Source organism: Balaenoptera musculus, chromosome 7 (assembly GCF_009873245.2).
Source record: "Balaenoptera musculus isolate JJ_BM4_2016_0621 chromosome 7, mBalMus1.pri.v3, whole genome shotgun sequence".
NCBI lineage: Eukaryota > Metazoa > Chordata > Mammalia > Artiodactyla > Balaenopteridae > Balaenoptera > Balaenoptera musculus.
Window position 1 is genome coordinate 75,093,597 of NC_045791.1, and position 17,845 is coordinate 75,111,441.

General features: G+C 40.1%; 1 protein-coding gene across 1 annotated transcript in view; it reads right to left on the bottom strand.

Annotated features, from left to right (window-relative positions):
- Positions 1-17,845, bottom strand: part of ANKRD44 (ankyrin repeat domain 44) — a 325,239-nt gene that overhangs the window by 148,303 nt on the left and 159,091 nt on the right. The window contains 1 exon segment of the mRNA XM_036857992.1: positions 16,657-16,735. Coding sequence (XP_036713887.1) covers positions 16,657-16,735 — 79 coding nt within the window.

The following is a 17,845-nucleotide window of genomic DNA, read 5'->3' on the forward strand; positions in this document are numbered from 1 at the left end:
GAGATGAAGAACATCTGGCCGTAAGTTCCCTCTGTTTCTGGGTTTGAATTTTCACCTGGCTGTCTGCATGATGTTCTTATCAACACTTTAGTCACTCCGTTCCTTAGTACGTTTGTAGGAAGGAATGCTACAGGGGACAGATTGATACCCGCTATGGGTAGCGTATCAGTTCTGCCTCAGAGCCTCTAAATCAGTGCTGCCCAATGGAAATATAATGTGAACCAAGTAACTGAAAATTTTCTAGTAATCACACTAAAAAGGGTATAAAAAACAAGTAAATTAACTTTAGTAATATATTTTACTTAACTCAACATATCCAAAATATTATCACGTAATTGAATTTTTTAATTATTGAGATAATTTGCATTCTTTTTTTCATGCTAAAGCTTCAAAATCCCATGTATATTTCACACTCACAGCACATCTCCATTCAAACGGGCCACACTTCAAGTGTTCAATAGCCACAGCTGGAGTGTGGCTCCCATACTGAACAGTGCAGCTCTAAATGCTAGGTGGCAGAGCCCAGGCTTGGCTACTCGTTTGCTTGAGTAGCTCTCTTCAGTTCTAAGGAGCTATGATTCTACCATTAGAGCTGTGAAATTGCTAAGAGCCGTGTTAAGAATGGCTAACGTGATCTGAACGCTGACTCTCTATACTAACGTATGTGTAATCCATTTAATAGGGAGATACTATTATTATGCCAGTTTTATAGATGAGGGAACCAAGGCCATGAGAAATAACATGCTCCAGGTCCCCAGCTTAGGAAATGGTAGATTTGAACCCAGGTGGTCTGACTTCAAAGCCAAGCTCTAGGGCAGTGTGCCTCATTTCACAACTAGCAACATTCATACAGCATTCAACTAACACTGATTGCATTTCCCTTCCATTTTCCCCATCTTTCTCTCTGGTCCTTAGAGTCACTCTTCTCTCCCTCTTTCTCCATTTTCATGTATATATTTTCATATATATGTATATATTCCCCCTTGATTTCATTCCTTCTTTCTCATATTTTTCCTTCTAGTTCCAAACACTGGTTATAATAATATGGAACAGAAATACATATTTTGTTATTCATGGTCTTTCACAGAGTAAATATTGTGTATAAACTTAAAAAGCTAATGTAAGAAGAAGAAACCCAAATGGTAAGACACAGGCTTACCTGTGTCTTGTGACACAGGTGAAAAGATACTTTTCAAAATTCATCAGGGAGAAGCAAATGAAAGCAACATTAACAAAGCATATCGCACCCATCAAATTGGGGAAAATTTTAAAGTGTGAAATGCCAAGAGTTAGCAAGGATATGGAGCAACAGGGAAACACAGATACAGATGGTGAGAGTGTGAACTGGTACAACCCCCTTTGGAAACAGGGTGGTGCTACCTAATAAAACTGATGATGTGCATGCCCTACCACCCAGCAATTCCACCCAATCATATACCCTAGAGAAACTCTCATACATGTACAAGAATAGTCACTGAAGCATGTTTGTAACAGCAAGATATTGGGATCCTAAATGTTGATCAAGAGTCAAATGGAAAAATACACTGTGGTATATTTGTACAATGGAATGCTACACTGTCATGGAAATGAACAGACTGAAGTTACATATATAAACATATGCACTTCAAAAACACAACATTGAATGAACAAATGAAGTTGCAGATTAATACCAATGGCTTAATACCAGTTACATAAAGTTTTTAGATTTACAAAAACAAAGCAATATGTTGTTTATAGATGCATAGATTGAAATAAAAGTAATAAATATGGCTAAAAAAAACAACTACCAATTCTGGCTAGTGGTTGCCTCTTGGGAGGGAGGGTGTGAAAGGATAAGGAAAGGATACAATGGGCTTCAACTGTGTCTTCAATGCTTTACCTCCTTTTCAAAAAGATATAATGCAAGTATAGAAAAATCTTAAGATTTCTTAAAGCTTGATATACATGGGTATTAATTACATTATTCTCCATACTTTTCTATATGTCTGAAATATTTTCTAATAAAATACTTCAAAGAAAGCCAGTACACTTAAAGTTTTATGTCTCTTAATGAAAATGGTTCAGGGGGGGATTAAGTCGCTTTTTCTTACACTACTTTTTTCTTGGTTAGTTGCCCTTCTTGTTAGAAAAATGACACTTTCATATAAAATGGTCCATTCATAGTCTCTTCCAGGACTTTCCTAAGGCTCACCCCAGGTGAGTAAGAAAAGAGGAGTAAGAGCTGCTGTTGGCTTTGCAGATGACATCATTTGTACAGTCCGTTTTTTTTGTTTTTGTTTTTTTTATAAAGAATTTTATTTACTTATTTATTTATGGCTGTGTTGGGTCTTCGTTTCTGTGCAAGGGCTTTCTCTAATTGCAGCAAGTGGGGGCCACTCTTCATCGTGGTGCGCAGGCCTCTCACTGTCGCGGCCTCTCTTGTTGCGGAGCACAGGCTCCAGATGCACAGGGCAGTAATTGTGGCTCACGGGCCTAGCTGCTCCGTGGCATGTGGGATCTTCCCAGACCAGGGCTCGAACCCGTGTCCCCTGCATGCAGGCAGATTCTCAACCACTGCGCCACCAGGGAAGCCCCTGTACAGTCGGTTTTGATAAGAAAATTTCAAGTTAATGACGTGTTATTTGCTGGTCTTATTGTCATTTTTTTCTCATTCTGTCCTCTCTCCACAATCACTATTGCTGATCTCCCAAGCTGTTGAATAGAGGCAAGTCAGCACACGCAGGAAAGGCAGGACCTCAGAATTTTGTGCCTCTTGGGATGAAGATGGCGGAGTAGACGGATGTGCACTCACTCCCTCTTGTGAGAGCACTGGAATCACAACTAACCACGGAAAAATCATTGATAGAAGACACTGGAACTCACCAAGAAAGATACCCCACATCCAAAGACAAAGGAGAAGCCACAATGAGACAATAGGAGGGGTGCAATCACAATAAAATCAAATCCCATAACTGCTGGCTGGGTGACTCACAAACTGGACAACAGTTATACCACAGAAGTCCACCCACTGCAGTGAAGGTTCTGAACCCCATGTCAGGCTTCCCAACCTGGGGGTCCAGCAACAGGAGGAGGAATTCCCAGAGAATCAGACTTTGAAGGCTAGCAGGATTTGACTGCAGGACTTCAACAGGACTGGGGGAAACAGACACTCTACTCTTGGAGGGCACACACAAAGCATCGGGACCCAGGGGAAGGAGCAGTGACCCCATAGGACACTGAACCAGACCTACCTGCTAGTGTTGGAGGGTCTCCTACAGAGGCGGCAGGTGGCTGTGGCTCAGTGCAGGGACAAGGACACCAACAGCACAAGTTCTGGGAAGCACTCCTTGGTGTGAGCCCTCCCAGAGTCTGCCATTAGCCTCACCAAAGCGCCTGTGGCCTACAGTGCTGGGTTGCCTCAGGCCAAACAACCAACAGGGAGGGAACTCAGCCCCACCCATCAGCAGACAAGTGGATTAAAGTTTTACTGAGCTCTGCCCACCAGAGCAACACACAGCTCTACCAACCACCAGTCCCTCCCATCAGGAAGCTTGCAAAAGTCTCTTAGATAGCCTCATCCACCAGACGGCAGACAGCAGAAGCAAGAAGAACTACAATTCTGCAGCCTGTGGAACGAAAACCACATTCACAGAAAGAGAGACAAAATGAAAAGGCAGAGGACTATGTACCAGATGAAGGAACAAGATAAAACCCCAGAAAAACAACTAAATGAAGTGGAGATAGGCAACCCTCCAGGAAAAGAATTCAGAATAATGATAGTGAAGATGATCCAGGACCTCGGAAAAACAATGGAGGCAAAGATCGAGAAGATGCAAGAAATGTTTAAAAAAGACCTAAAAGATTAAAGAACAAACACCTAGAAGAATTAAAGAACAAACAAACAGAGATGAAAAATACAATAACTGAAATGAAAACCACACTAGAAGGAATCAACAGCAGAATAACTGAGGCAGAAGAACAGATGAATAACAGGGGCAGAAGAACGGATAAGTGACCTGGAAGACAGAATGGTGGAATTCACTGCCGCAGAACAGAACAAAGAAAAAAGAATGAAAAGAAATGAAGACAGCCTAAGAGACCTCTGGGACAACATTAAACGCAACAACATTTGCATCATAGTGGTCCCAGAAGGAGAAGAGAGAGAGAGAGAAAGGACCCGAGAAAATATTTGAAGGGATTATAGTTGAAAACTTCCCTCACACGGGAAAGGAAATAGCCACCCAAGTCCAGGAAGTGCAGAGAGTCCCAAGGAGAAACACACTGAGACACACAGTGATCAAATTGACAAAAATTAAAGACAAAGAAAAAGTATTAAAAGCAACAAGGGAAAAATGACAAATAACATACAAGGGAACTCCCATAAGGTTAACAGCTGATTTTTCAGCAGAAACTCTATAAGCCAGAAGGGAGTGGCATGATATATTTAAAGTGATTAAAGGGAAAAAACTACAACCAAGATTACTCTGCCCAGCAAGGATCTCACTCAGATTCAACACAGAAATCAAAAGCTTTACAGACAAGCAAAAGCTACGAGAATTCAGCACCACCAAACCAGCTCTACAACAAATGCTAAAGGAACTTCTCTAAGTGGGAAACATAAGAGAAGAAAAGGACCTATAAAAACAAACCCAAAACAATTAAGAAAATGGTCATAGGAACATACATATTGATAATTACCTTAAATGTGAATGGATTAAATGCTCCAACCAAAAGACACAGGCTCACTGGATGGATACAAAAACAAGACCCATCTATATGCTGTCTACAAGGGACCCACTTCAGACCTAGGGACACATACAGACTGAAAGTGAGGGGATAGAAAAAGATATTTCATGCAAGTGGAAATCAAAAGAAAGCTGGAGTAGCTATACTCATATCAGATAAAATAGACTTTAAAGAATGTTACAAGAGACAAGGAAGGACACTACATAATGATCAAGGGATCAACTGAAGAAGAAGATATAACAGTTATAAATATATATGCACCCAACATAGGAGCACCTCAATACATAAGGCAAATGCTAACAGCTATAATAGAGGAAGTCAACAGTAACATAATAATAGTGGGGGACTTTAACACCTCACTTACACCAATGGACTGATCATCCAGACAGAAAATTAATAAGGAAACACAAGCTTCAAGTGACACAATAGACCAGATAGATTTAATTAATATTTATAGGACATGCCATCCAAACACAGCAGATTACACTTTCTTCTCAAGTGTGCATGGAACATTCTCCAGGATACATCACATCTTGGGTCACAAATCAAGCCTTGGTAAATTTAAGAAAATTGAAATCATATCAAGCATCTTTTCTGACCACAATGCTATGAGATTAGAAATAAATCACAGGGAAAAAAACATAAAAAACACAAACACATGGAGGCTAAACAATACGTTACTAAATAACCAAGAGATCACTGAAGAAATCAAAGAGGAAATCAAAAAATACCTAGAGACAAATGACAATGAAAACACGATAATCCAAAACCTATAGGATACAGCAAAAGCAGTTCTAAGAGGGAAGTTTAGAGCAATATAATCCTACCTCAAGAAACAAGAAACACCTCAAATAAACAATCTAACCTTACACCTAAAGGAACTAGAGAAAGAAGAACAAACAAAACCCAAAGTTAGTAGAAGGAAAGAAATCATAAAGATTAGAGCAGAAATAAATAAAATAGAAACAAAGAAAACAATAGCAAAAATCAACAAAACTAAAAGCTGGTTCTTTGAGAAGGTAAACAAAATTGATAAACCTTTAGCCAGACTCATCAAGAAAAAGAGGGAGAGGACTCAAATCAATAAAATTAGAAATGAAAAAAGAAAAGTTACAATGGACACCGCAGAAATACAAAGCGTCATGACGGACTACTACAAGCAACTCTATGCCAATAAAATGGACAACCTGGAAGAAATGGACAAATTCTTAGAAAGGTATAACCTTCCAAGACTGAACCAGGAAGAAACAGAAAATATGAACAGACCAATCACAAGTCATGAAATTGAAACTGTGATTAAAAATCTTCCAACAAACAAAAGTCCAGGACCAGGTGGCTTCACAGGTGAATTCTATCAAACATTTAGAGAAGAGCTAACACCTATCCTTCTCAAACTCTCCCAAAAAATTGCAGAGGAAGGAACACTCCGAAACTCATTCTATGAGGCCAGCATCACCCTGATACCAAAACCAGACAAAGGTACTACAAAAAAAGAAAATTACAGACCAATATCACTAATGATGAATATAGATGCAAAAATCCTCAACAGAATACTAGCAAATAGAATCCAACAACACACTAAAAGGGTCATACACCATGATCAAGTGGGATTTATCTCAGGGATGCAAGGATTCTTCAATATATGCAAATCAATCAATGCGATACACCATATTAATAAATTGAAGTACAAAAACCATACGATCATCTCAATAGATGCAGAAAAAGCTTTTGACAAAATTCAACACCCGTTTATGATAAAAACTCTCCAGAAAGTGGGCATAGAGGGAACCTACCTCAACATAATAAAGGCCATATACGACAAACCCACAGCAAACATTATTCTCAACGGTGAAAAAGTGAAAGCATTTCCTCTAAGATCAGGAACGAGACAAGGATGTCCACTCTCACCACTATTATTCAACATAGTTTTGGAAGTCCTAGCCACGGCAATCAGAGAAGAAAAAGAAATAAAAGGAATACAAATTGGAAAAGAAGAAGTAAAACTGTCACTGTTTGCAGATGACATGATACTATACATAGATAATCCTAAAGATGCCGCTAGAAAACTACTAGAGCTAATCAATGAATTTGGTAAAGTTGCAGGATACAAAGTTAATGCACAGAAATCTCTTGCATTCCTATACACTAACAACGAGAGATCAGAAAGAGAAATTAAGGAAACAATCCCATACACCATTCCAACAAAAAGAATAAAATATCTAGGAATAAACCTACCTAAGGAGGTAAAAGACCTGTACTCAGAAAACTATAAGACACTGGTGAAAGAAATCAAAGATGACACAAACAGATGGAGAGATATACCATGTTCTTGGATTGGAACACTCAATACTGTAAAAATGACTATACTACCCAAAGCAATCTACAGATTCAATGCAATCCTTATCAAATTACCAATGGCATTTTTTACAGAACTAGAACAAAAAATCTTAAAATTTGTATGGAGACACAAAAGACCCCAAATAGCCAAAGCAGTCTTTTTTTTTTTTTTAATTTATTTATGTATTTATTTATGGCTGCGTTGGGTCTTCGTTTCTGTGCGAGGGCTTTCTCTAGTTGTGGCAAAGCGGGGGCCACTCTTCATTGCGGTGCATGGGCCTCTCACTATCGCGGCCTCTCTTGTTGCAGAGCGCAAGCTCCAGATGTGCAGGCTCAGTAATTGTGGCTCATGGGCCCAGTTGTTCCGCGGCATGTGGGATCTTCCCGGACCAGGGCTCGAACCCGTGTCCCCTGCATTGGCAGGCAGATTCTCAACCACTGCGCCACCAGGGAAGCCCTAGCCAAAGCAATCTTGAGGGAACAAAACAGATCTGGAGGAATCAGACTCCCTGATTTAGACTATACTACAAAGCTACAGTAATCAAGACAATATGGCACTGGCACAAAAACAGAAATATAGATCAATGGAACAGGATAGAAAGCCCAGAGATAAACCCACATATCTATGGTCAACTAATCTATGACAAAGGAGGCAAGGATATACAGTGGAGAAAAGACAGTCTCGTCAGTAAGTGGTGCTGGGAAAACTGGACAGCTACATGTAAAAGAATGAAATTAGAACACTCCCTAACACCATACACAAAAATAAACTCAAAATCGATTCGAGACCTAAATCTAAGACCAGACACTATAAAACTTTTAGAGGAAAACATAGGAAGAACACTCTTTGACATAAATCACAGCAAGATCTTTTTTGATCCACCTCCTAGAGTAATGGAAATAAAAACAAAAATAAACAAATGGGACCTAATGAAACTTCAAAGCTTTTACACAGCAAAGGAAACTATAAACAAGACCAAAAGAGAACCCTCAGAATGGGAGAAAATATTTGCAAACGAATCAATGGAAAAAGGATTAATCTCCAAAATATATGAACAGCTCATGCAGCTCAATACTAAAGAAACAAACAACCCAGTCCAAAAATGGGCAGAAGACCTAAATAGGAATTTCTCCACAGAAGACATACAGATGGCCAAGAAGCACATGAAAAGCTGCTCAACATCACTAATTATTAGAGAAATGCAAGTCAAAACTACAATGAGGTATCACCTCACACCAGTTAGCATGGGCATCATCAGAAAATCTACAAACAACAAATGCTGGAGAGTGTGTGGAGAAAAGAGAACCCTCTTGCACTGTTGGTGGGAATATAAATTGATACAACCACTATGGAGAATAGTATGGAGGTTCCTTAAAAAACTAAAAATAGAATTACCATATGACTCAGCAATCCCACTACTGGGCATACACCCAGAGAAAACCATAATTCAAAAAGACACATGCACCCCAATGTTCATTGCAGCACTATTTACAATAGCCAGGACATGGAAGCAATCTAAATGCCCATCCACAGATGAATGGATAAAGAAGATGTGGTACATATATACAATAATGAATATTATTCAGCCATAAAAAGGCACAAAATTGGGTCATTTGTAGAGACGTAGATGGACCTAGAGACTGTCATACAGAGTGAAGTAACTCAGAAAGAGAAAAACAAATATCATATATTAACGCATATATGTGGAATCTAGAAAAATGGTACAGATTAACTGGTTTGCAGGGCAAAAACTGAGACACAGATGTAGAGAACAAATGTATGGACACCAAGGGGGGAAAACGGGGGCGGGGGGTGGTGGTGATGGGATGAATTGGGAGACTGGGATTGACATGTATACACTAATATGTATAAAATAGATATCTAATAAGAACCTGCTGTATAAAAAAAAAAATTAAAAAAAAAAAAAAGTTTATGCCTACCCAAAGGTGGGAGGGCTCTAGAATCTTAGCGAATCTTTTGCTGTCTTTCCACATGCCATTTTATCACCACATTTTGAATGTAAGCATCTCATCCCAGTAGCTCCCTCACCAGCCAAACCACCAGCATACTGACGAGGGCAGAGGACATGTGTGTAGTGCATGCCTGACCTGTGTCTACCTGCTTTTGCCACTGCAAGTTCAAATCTTACCTTCCCAGCTGCATGGCACAGGGAGATCAGCTCGGTGCTTTGCGACCACCTGGAGGGGTGGGATAGGGAGGGTGGGAGGGAGACGCAAGAGGGAGGGGATATGGGGATATACGTATGCATATAGCTGATTCACTTTGTTATACAGCAGAAACTAACACAACACTGTAAAGCAGTTATACTCCAATAAAGATGTTAAACAAAAAAACCCCAAAATCTTACCTTCCATCCTCCTCTCTTTCTCCTCCCTCCCTCTGTCCCCTCCTCCTCTCTCCTCCCTCTCTCTCTCATATACACAACCTATTTTTGTCTTTGTATGTGTGCATTAGAATGCTTTATCTTAAGGAAATAACTGGGTAAATGTTAAGACTAATCTTTAAGGATGATTTAAGAAAGGTTAGTCATAAAAGTAAAATACTGGAAACAACTTTGGCATTAGACAAAGAGTTGGTTAAATAAATTACAATACAGCCACATGATGTAGCTGCGATGCTTTGTAAGAATGCTTAATAATGTGGAGAGATGTTCACAAACTATGGTTGTGCGCAAAAAGCAAGTACTAAAACATTATGAATGAATGAACCCATTTTTGTAAAAACATTAAAACATTCTAGAAGGATGTACCACAAAAGCCCTGAGATCACTTCCTGGCACATGGTAAACACTGTATACTTGCTTGCTAACTGTTATCGAAGTAGAGTCAGGGAACTAAGGGATAGAGACTGGGTGTATCTACCACTGGCACAGTTCTGAGTCCAGCTGAGACCTTAGTTAACAGTTGCCACATGAAGGATGCTTTCTGGTTAAAAGAGAGATCCAGCAATGTCTCCTCAACTGAACTGGCTTGAACCAGAGCTATGAAAATGTGCCTATCACCATGAATAGCAGCAGACTTATTTTACTTCATGTTTTGATCATATGAGTAATACATGAATGCATTCTTCTTTTAAAAGATAGATTGTTAAAGATTTAGGTAAAATCCCCTTGAGAATCATCCCCAATGCTGGACTCTCTTCACTCCCTGAAGAAAACTACTACTCTGAGTTTGGTTGGTGAGCTTCTGGTTTCTTTTATGTCTTCATATACAAATATGTGTACCCATAGAAAATCAGAGAATTAAGCTGAGTGGCCAATACAATAGTCTTCTTGTTTTTTAAAATATTACACAATTTTAAAAAATTTATAGCACTATTTCATAAGTATGATTTTACATTAATGTGTCATAGTGTAATAACACTGAATTTCCTTGTTTCATTCAATAATATATTTTTCATATCTGTTTATGTTGAAACTTAGAGAATGAGTCCATTCTCTTTATTTGCCACATGTATTCCAACATATAAATACACATTTTTTTTAGACATTCTCTCTATTGATGGGTATTTCAATTGTTTCCAGTATTTCACTAGTCAAACAATGCTGCTATGAACATCCAGAAAATGACTCCTTACGCAAATGTGCAAGTATTTGTCTAGGATAGATAATTAGAATCGGACTTTCTGTGTCAACAGTCAAGCACACTTTTGGTTTTCATAGTCTGAACCCTCCAAAGTGTATCAATGTACACACTCACAGTGTATGATTGCTTAATTTCCCCACATTCTCATCAACACTTGATATTATCAGTTATTTAAAATACTGCAGGACTTCCCTGGTGACGCAGTGGTTAAGAATCTGCCTGCCAGTGCAGGGGACATGGGTTCGAGCCCTGGTCCAGGAGGATCCCACATGCCGCAGAGCAACTAAGCCCGTGTATCACAACTACTGAGCCTACGCTCTAGAGCCTGAGTGCTGCAACTACTGAGCCCACGTGCCACAACTACTGAAGCCCGCGCACCTAGAGCCCGTGCTCTGCAACAAGAGAAGCCACCGCAATGAGAAGCCCACGCACCGCGAAGCCCACGCACCGCAACGAAGAGTAGCCCCCACTCACCGCAACTAGAGAAAGCCCGCACCCAGCAATGAAGACCCAATGCAGCCAAAAATAAAGAAATAAAATAAAATAGTGCAAATCTGATTGGAGAAAAATGGTCTCACATTTTTGGTTTCCTGTTTAACAGTGAGGTTGGGCATCTTCTTTTTTTTTTTTTTTTTAAACTGTGGAATAGGGGCTTCCCTGGTGGCGCAGTGGTTGAGAGTCTGCCTGCCAATGCAGGGGACACGGGTTCGAGCCCTGGTCTGGGAAGATCCCACATGCCGCGGAGCAACTGGGCCTGTGAGCCACAATTGCTGAGCCTGCGCGTCTGGAGCCTGTGCTCCGCAACGGGAGAGGCCGCGATGGTGAGAGGCCTGTGCACCGCGATGAAGAGTGGCCCCCGCTTGCCACAACTGGAGAAAGCCCTTGCACAGAAACGAAGACCCAACACAGCCATAAATAAATAAAAATTAAAAGCCCTTCCCTGAAAGCCATCAGGGAGTTCGGGCCTTTAAAAAAAAAAAAAAAAAAAAAAAAAAACTGTGGAATAGCTGAGCTCTTCTCTTTTATTTATTTATTTATTTTTTTTTTATTTTTTAATTTTTTTGGCTGTGTTGGGTCTTCGTTTCTGTGCGAGGGCTTTCTCTAGTTGTGGCAAGCGAGGGCCACTCTTCATCGCGGTGCGCAGGCCTCTCACTACGGCGGCCTCTCTTGTTGCGGAGCACAGGCTCCAGACGCGCAGGGTCAGTAGTTGTGGCTCACGGGCCCAGTTGCTCCGCGGCATGTGGGAACTTCCCAGACCAGGGCTCGAACCCGTGTCCCCTGCATTGGCAGGCAGATTCTCAACCACTGCGCCACCAGGGAAGCCCTGGGCATCTTCTAATATGTTTGTTTACTGGTCATTTATAATTCATTCTCTGAGAACCATTTATTTATATTCTTTGCCTATTTCTCCTATTTTTCTATGTTTTTCTTATAATTTATATGCATACATTTATATTGTCTTGTTATTATTTTTTTAATTTTATTTTATTTATTTTTTATACAGCAGGTTCTTATTAGTTATCTATTTTATACATATTAGTGTATATATGTCAATCCCAATCTCCCGATTCATCCCGCCACCTTGACCCTGAGCTTGCTGCGCAGCATAGCAACACACGCCCCGTGTGTAACAAACATCAGCACTGTGTTCATGCAGCTTTGGGGTTACTTGAGGAAATGAAAGATAATTAGAAATCTAGGAAGTAGATTCTTTCAGTCACTATTTAAGTCCTCCATTCCTCTACTAATCCTCCTCCAAAAGGTTGAAGAGGCAGCTGCCGAGTAAACCTCCTCTCCCAGAACAACAAAATTATTACGACAAAAGCAGAGTTATCTGAATCGGGACGCAGTATTTCATCAGTGTCATTCCGTGAGACCGGCTTCCTCATCCTCTTCCTCCGTCTGTCTGAGAGTCTTGTTTACATGTCAGAGGGAGACATCAGATGGTTTTGAGTTGAATATTTATAACTGATTTTTCTAAAGGAAGCTTCATGTTATTTACCTGCCTGTCAGGCACCATTGTGCACTGAAGGACACAGAGTCTGCATGTCTCATGATTTAAAGGCAAATGCTTTTTCCCCAAGGACATTTTAAAGCTTATCATTTTTTTTTTTAAAGCACTAGGCTATACTGATTCTGCAGAAACAAAGACCCAACTAAAAGTTAAACTCTAATTACAAATTAAGTACCTTTTTTTTTAAATCTTATCCCTATTAACATTGATTTTATTATCATAGATATTAGGAGTAAAAACAACTCTGAGCATCTTTTCCAGAGGCAGTATTTCTGTTCTCTTAGCCCTGTCTTCTAGGAAGAAGAATAAAGAAAAAAGGTAAACCAAATGACTAAAACTCTTACAGGCCAGAGAGAACAACTGATTCTTAAGGCGGGCTTAGCCAATGTTTGGCTTTTAATTATAGAAATAAATATGGGGACTTCCCTGGTGGCGCAGTGGTTAAGAATCCACCTGCCAATGCAGGGGACACGGGTTCGAGCCCTGGTCCGGGAAGATCCCACATGCCGCGGAGCAACTAAGCCTGTGCGCCTCAACTACTGAGCTCACATGCCACAGCTACCGAAGACCACGGACCTAGAGCCCGTGCTCTGCAACAAAGAGAAGCCACCACAATGAGAAGCCCACGCACCACAAAGAAGAGTAGCCGCGCTCACCACAACTAGAGAAAGCCCACGTGCAGCAACAAAGACCCAACACAGCCAAAAACATAGATAAATAAATAAATTAATTTAAAAGAAAAAGAAATATGAAAGAAAGATCATATGAAGTATGATTATAATACAGTGAGATCAGCTTGCTTTTGATTTTTTTTTTTTTTTTTTTTTTTAACAAACAGACCAAATCTTATTACAGCCCAGGAGCACTGTCCTTCAAAGCAATGACCTTGGAAGAGTGTATTATAATTCCATGTATGTAGCAGTTGTCCAAAGCATTTTAAAAACTTCCCTTGGAGCTGCCTTTGGAGCCAGTTTATATACCCATCAGCAAATGGCCCATTACTTTATAATCGCACTACATTGGAGGCCAAAATCAGCATTGACTCATTTAATCACCCCTATTTCTCTAGACCAAAAAAAAATCAAATCCAACCTCAAAGGATGAATATTTGTTATGCATGAGATAATCAAAAGAATGACCTGCTACCAGCTCTGGAGGCAATTTGCATTGGGAGTAGTAATCACATTTTGAACAATCACAGGAAATAATTTTACAGGAATACCACTTGTTTGGTGGCCTATGTTCTAATAAATTTACTATTTTTAATTAGTAGTTACAACTCACAAACACTCCCATGTTAGAGGGTGGGTACTTCTGGTTTTCTTCCTTCAGCCCAGAACTCTCTAACCCTTGTGTGTCTCCAGAGTTTCTCTACAGGGTCTCGTTACTGTGGCTGTTTCTCTGTGTGCTCTGTTTCCTGTATCTCAAGCCTAGGCTCTTAACTCTTGGCCACTGATTGGTTCACACTGATCTCATTCATCCATCTCCAGGCAAACGATTTAGCAAGCTCTTGACCCTTGTATTTGCCTTAATCCTGACTCAGCCAGTTCCAAAACAGAAGCTAGAAGCAGGTGGGGAAAATAAAGCCAGAATGTGGACCGGCAGTTAGAAGAGGAAATCTGCAAGGCCTGAATTCCTCGCTGTCTGTTCAGAGGCATTCAGGGTTCCATCTGCCTGGCTAACAGGAGATAATGTCAGTAGGAATTTAACGGGCTTGGGTTACACTATGCTCTGTAAGTTAATACAACAATGGAGAACACAGCTGTAATGGGCAATTCTGGCAAAGCCAAGTGATTTGTCCACCGTGGGAATTGTTAGCACCTCATTCATTATTAAATTGGAAAACAGTTTGGTTGGATTCCCTAAAGGGTCAGCTGCCAGATGTAAGCTCAGAGATGAAATCATTGCTCTTGCAATGATATTTCTTTAGGAATATATACAAATTGAATAAAGGACCTTTCGGGGAAATTAAAACCATGAGAATTCCAAGAATTCGCCTAAGTCTCCACAGCTGAATAAAATTTCTAAAGAACTTTCCCAATACTCTCCCATGCCCTTAATCTTCCTAATTTGATGAGGGAAGAAGGAAAAATTCCATAGCATGTGCTACCCAAAATTATACTAGAGACATTAATAGCCAGTGATTCTTCCTAGGTGACTGGGCTAAGAGAACAGGTGTACAGATCAAGATATACAGATCAGTTTCTCCTGGCTCTACTGAATAAGCCCCGTTTAAAAGAGGCTGGTGTACTCCATGCCCACGTAAAGGGGAGGTGAAACCAAGTTTCTTGATCACCAGACCCCAGATGCCCGAAAAAAAATAGATGGGTCCTTCATGCTGAAGAATTAAAACCTTCCCCTTCGAATGTGGAAAAACAAACCAAAAACCAAAAAACCAAAGCTGGGGATCTAAAACAAGGTTTTGAATTTGTACCTTCATGAACCAAACATTCCTCTGAGACCCAGAGCTGTCTCTTAATACAACATTTGGATGGTGAGTACAGCGGGTCGGGACCATTAGGTGTCATACCACAAAACTCTTTATTTTTCACCCCCACCAATTCTGCCTATAATTTTCCATGGGCCAAATTTCTACTGTTGGGGCGACCAGCCAGGTGTGCGCTGTCTGTTAGCCACAGACTGTGCCGGCATCAAACAGTACATGTTTTGTTTGGAACACAGCCCTGAAACATCTTTAGAATTATCAGAATGAAGGCCTGTTCTCAAGAGCACCAGAAATACTACATGGAGTCGAACTTAAGTTCCACGAGATTGTCAGGAGCACGGGGCACAAGCATTGTAAGGCACAAAATACTTGTTTCCTGGGAAAACCCACCTCAAGGACACAAACACAACAAAAATAAGGGCAATGTGAGTCTTCTTTGTGTATCACAGCACAATGCTTGCTTCTTTTTCATAATGTTCTCTCCATCTGCTCGAATACCATGTCAGTTCCTACCTTTGCATAGCTGACTTTGGAATTCTACAGTTTCCCTTTACTACTGCAAACAAAGATAAAACCTTATTATAGGCCTTTTGCATAGTCTGTGGGCAGAGGCATTGCCTCCAGATTTGAATCTCCCCAAACCAAAAGAAGGAGGAAGAAAGCCAGCTGGCCTGCATACAATCCACACGGAGACACGTGCACGTGCTCAGATTCATTCTGGGGATTTGTCTAGCAAATACTCAAGGGAGAAAGCACATACTGGTTTTGGAAACCTGTTTGGTGAGATGTACCAAGCATACAGGTTTCCAAAAATGAAAACACTGACATTTAAAAAATCTGATGAAATATTTAAAATACATCGAAAAATAAAGAGAATAATATCACAAAGACCAGTACACACACAAATCTGATTTAACATGTGTTGGCCATATTTACCCCAATTTTTAAAAAATAAAATATTTTACAGAGTTATAGTCTCTTTCATACCCTCCCCTGAAGACATCTCTCACTCAGTTGGCCTCCTCAGAGGTAACCACTATCCAGAAATGGATATGTTTCCTTTCCTGCCATATTTTTATTCTTTGATTATATCGTTACAGTCATGTATCCATAAGCAAAACATAGTATTGTTTTGTAATGCAATTTAAATATATGTAAATACACATAAACATTTACGTGTGTTCATGCAGACCTTAAGAAAACAGCTTTCTTGTTTGTTCTTTGTATTTTTACAATGAAAAAAATTAAAAGATATCCAAATGTACTGAATTCATTTACAATACTGGGCCTGGTTAGACAGTCAGGAATCAGACTTTCAAGGCAATATAAAAGTTTCACTAGAGAAGTCATTTTTCAATAAGAAGAAGGTCTTGCATTGTCCCTTGTCTACTGATAAACTCCATGATCAAATAAACTTCCACGAGCACAGTAAAGAAATTTTGTTTGGGTTCATTGTAGTAGTCAATCCAGTAAACTGGTCATTTAAATTTTTATCTGCAGTTGACTTTTAAGTACAGCTGATATTTACCTGACAGAATCAGGAGTTCAATGATCTCTGCATCTCCCAGAAACGCAGCCACATGAAGCGGGGTTCGCTTCTCAGAATCCTGAAACAATGGCAAAGATAAACAAGTCAGTGGCAGCCGGAGGTATCTTTTGTAGTTATAGTAGGACATGTCACTCACTCTGAGATTAATGCTTGTGACAGAGAGTGAAGGCCAAACACCTACTCAGGTCAGTTCTGGTTACACATTTCTCTCAGCATCTCCCACAGTCACGTGTACGAAAGATCCCGATTTCTGTGTCTGTGTGTCGTATTTGCCTCCCTGCTCCTTTTATTGAAGCCCAGTTCAGGTCAAGGATGGACCATCATGCACTGGATGATGAAATTCAATTTACTTTTAAACCTTCAGTATGGTTAAAAAAAAAAATTCAAATCTTTCTACCTACCTTAACAGCATAGTTCAAAGCTTTCAATGATTTATTTTCTTTCTAAGAGAACCTAGTGGAATTGTTCACAAGGACATTTTCCATTAACTGTTGCCTAGACCACTGCCCATTCATGTAGTACTTATTGAATGCCTACTATGTGCCAGAAGCCAGATTCTGGGGACAGGGAGGGTGACCATGACAGGCCCAGTCCCTGGCTTCATGAAACTCATAATCCCGTGGGGAGGCCAACAGTAGCTATGTAAGCCAATGACACATGAGATCCTTTCAGATGGTGGTAAAGGCCATAACAAAATAAAAACAGGATAATGAGATCAAGTGACTGGGGAGATGGGAAAAAGATTCCTTAGAGTGGCTGAGTAAGGCCTTTCAGAGGATGTTGACCTTGAAGCTGAGAGGTGAGGTAGATATTACTCTGTTTCATAGATGAGAAACTATGGCTCAAATAAATTAAGAAATGTCCTCAAGACCCCACAGGTATATAGCAGAGTCAAGATTAGACCTTCACCTGTCAGATTCCAGTCTCAGTCTTCGGCAAGGCATTTAACATATTGTGCTGAGAGGCAGCATGTTAACAGGCAGGGGAAAAAATACTGCTTTCCCATCTGTAAACTGGAGATGATAATATCTCCCTAGAGAACTGATAAGAACATTCAAGATAATGTAAGTAAATAAGTCCTAGGCAGGCATGAGGCTGGGCCCATGCCCAGCAAGTGCTCCATAGTAGCCTTTATTGTCACAGCATAGATAGTTGTGTGATACTGTAA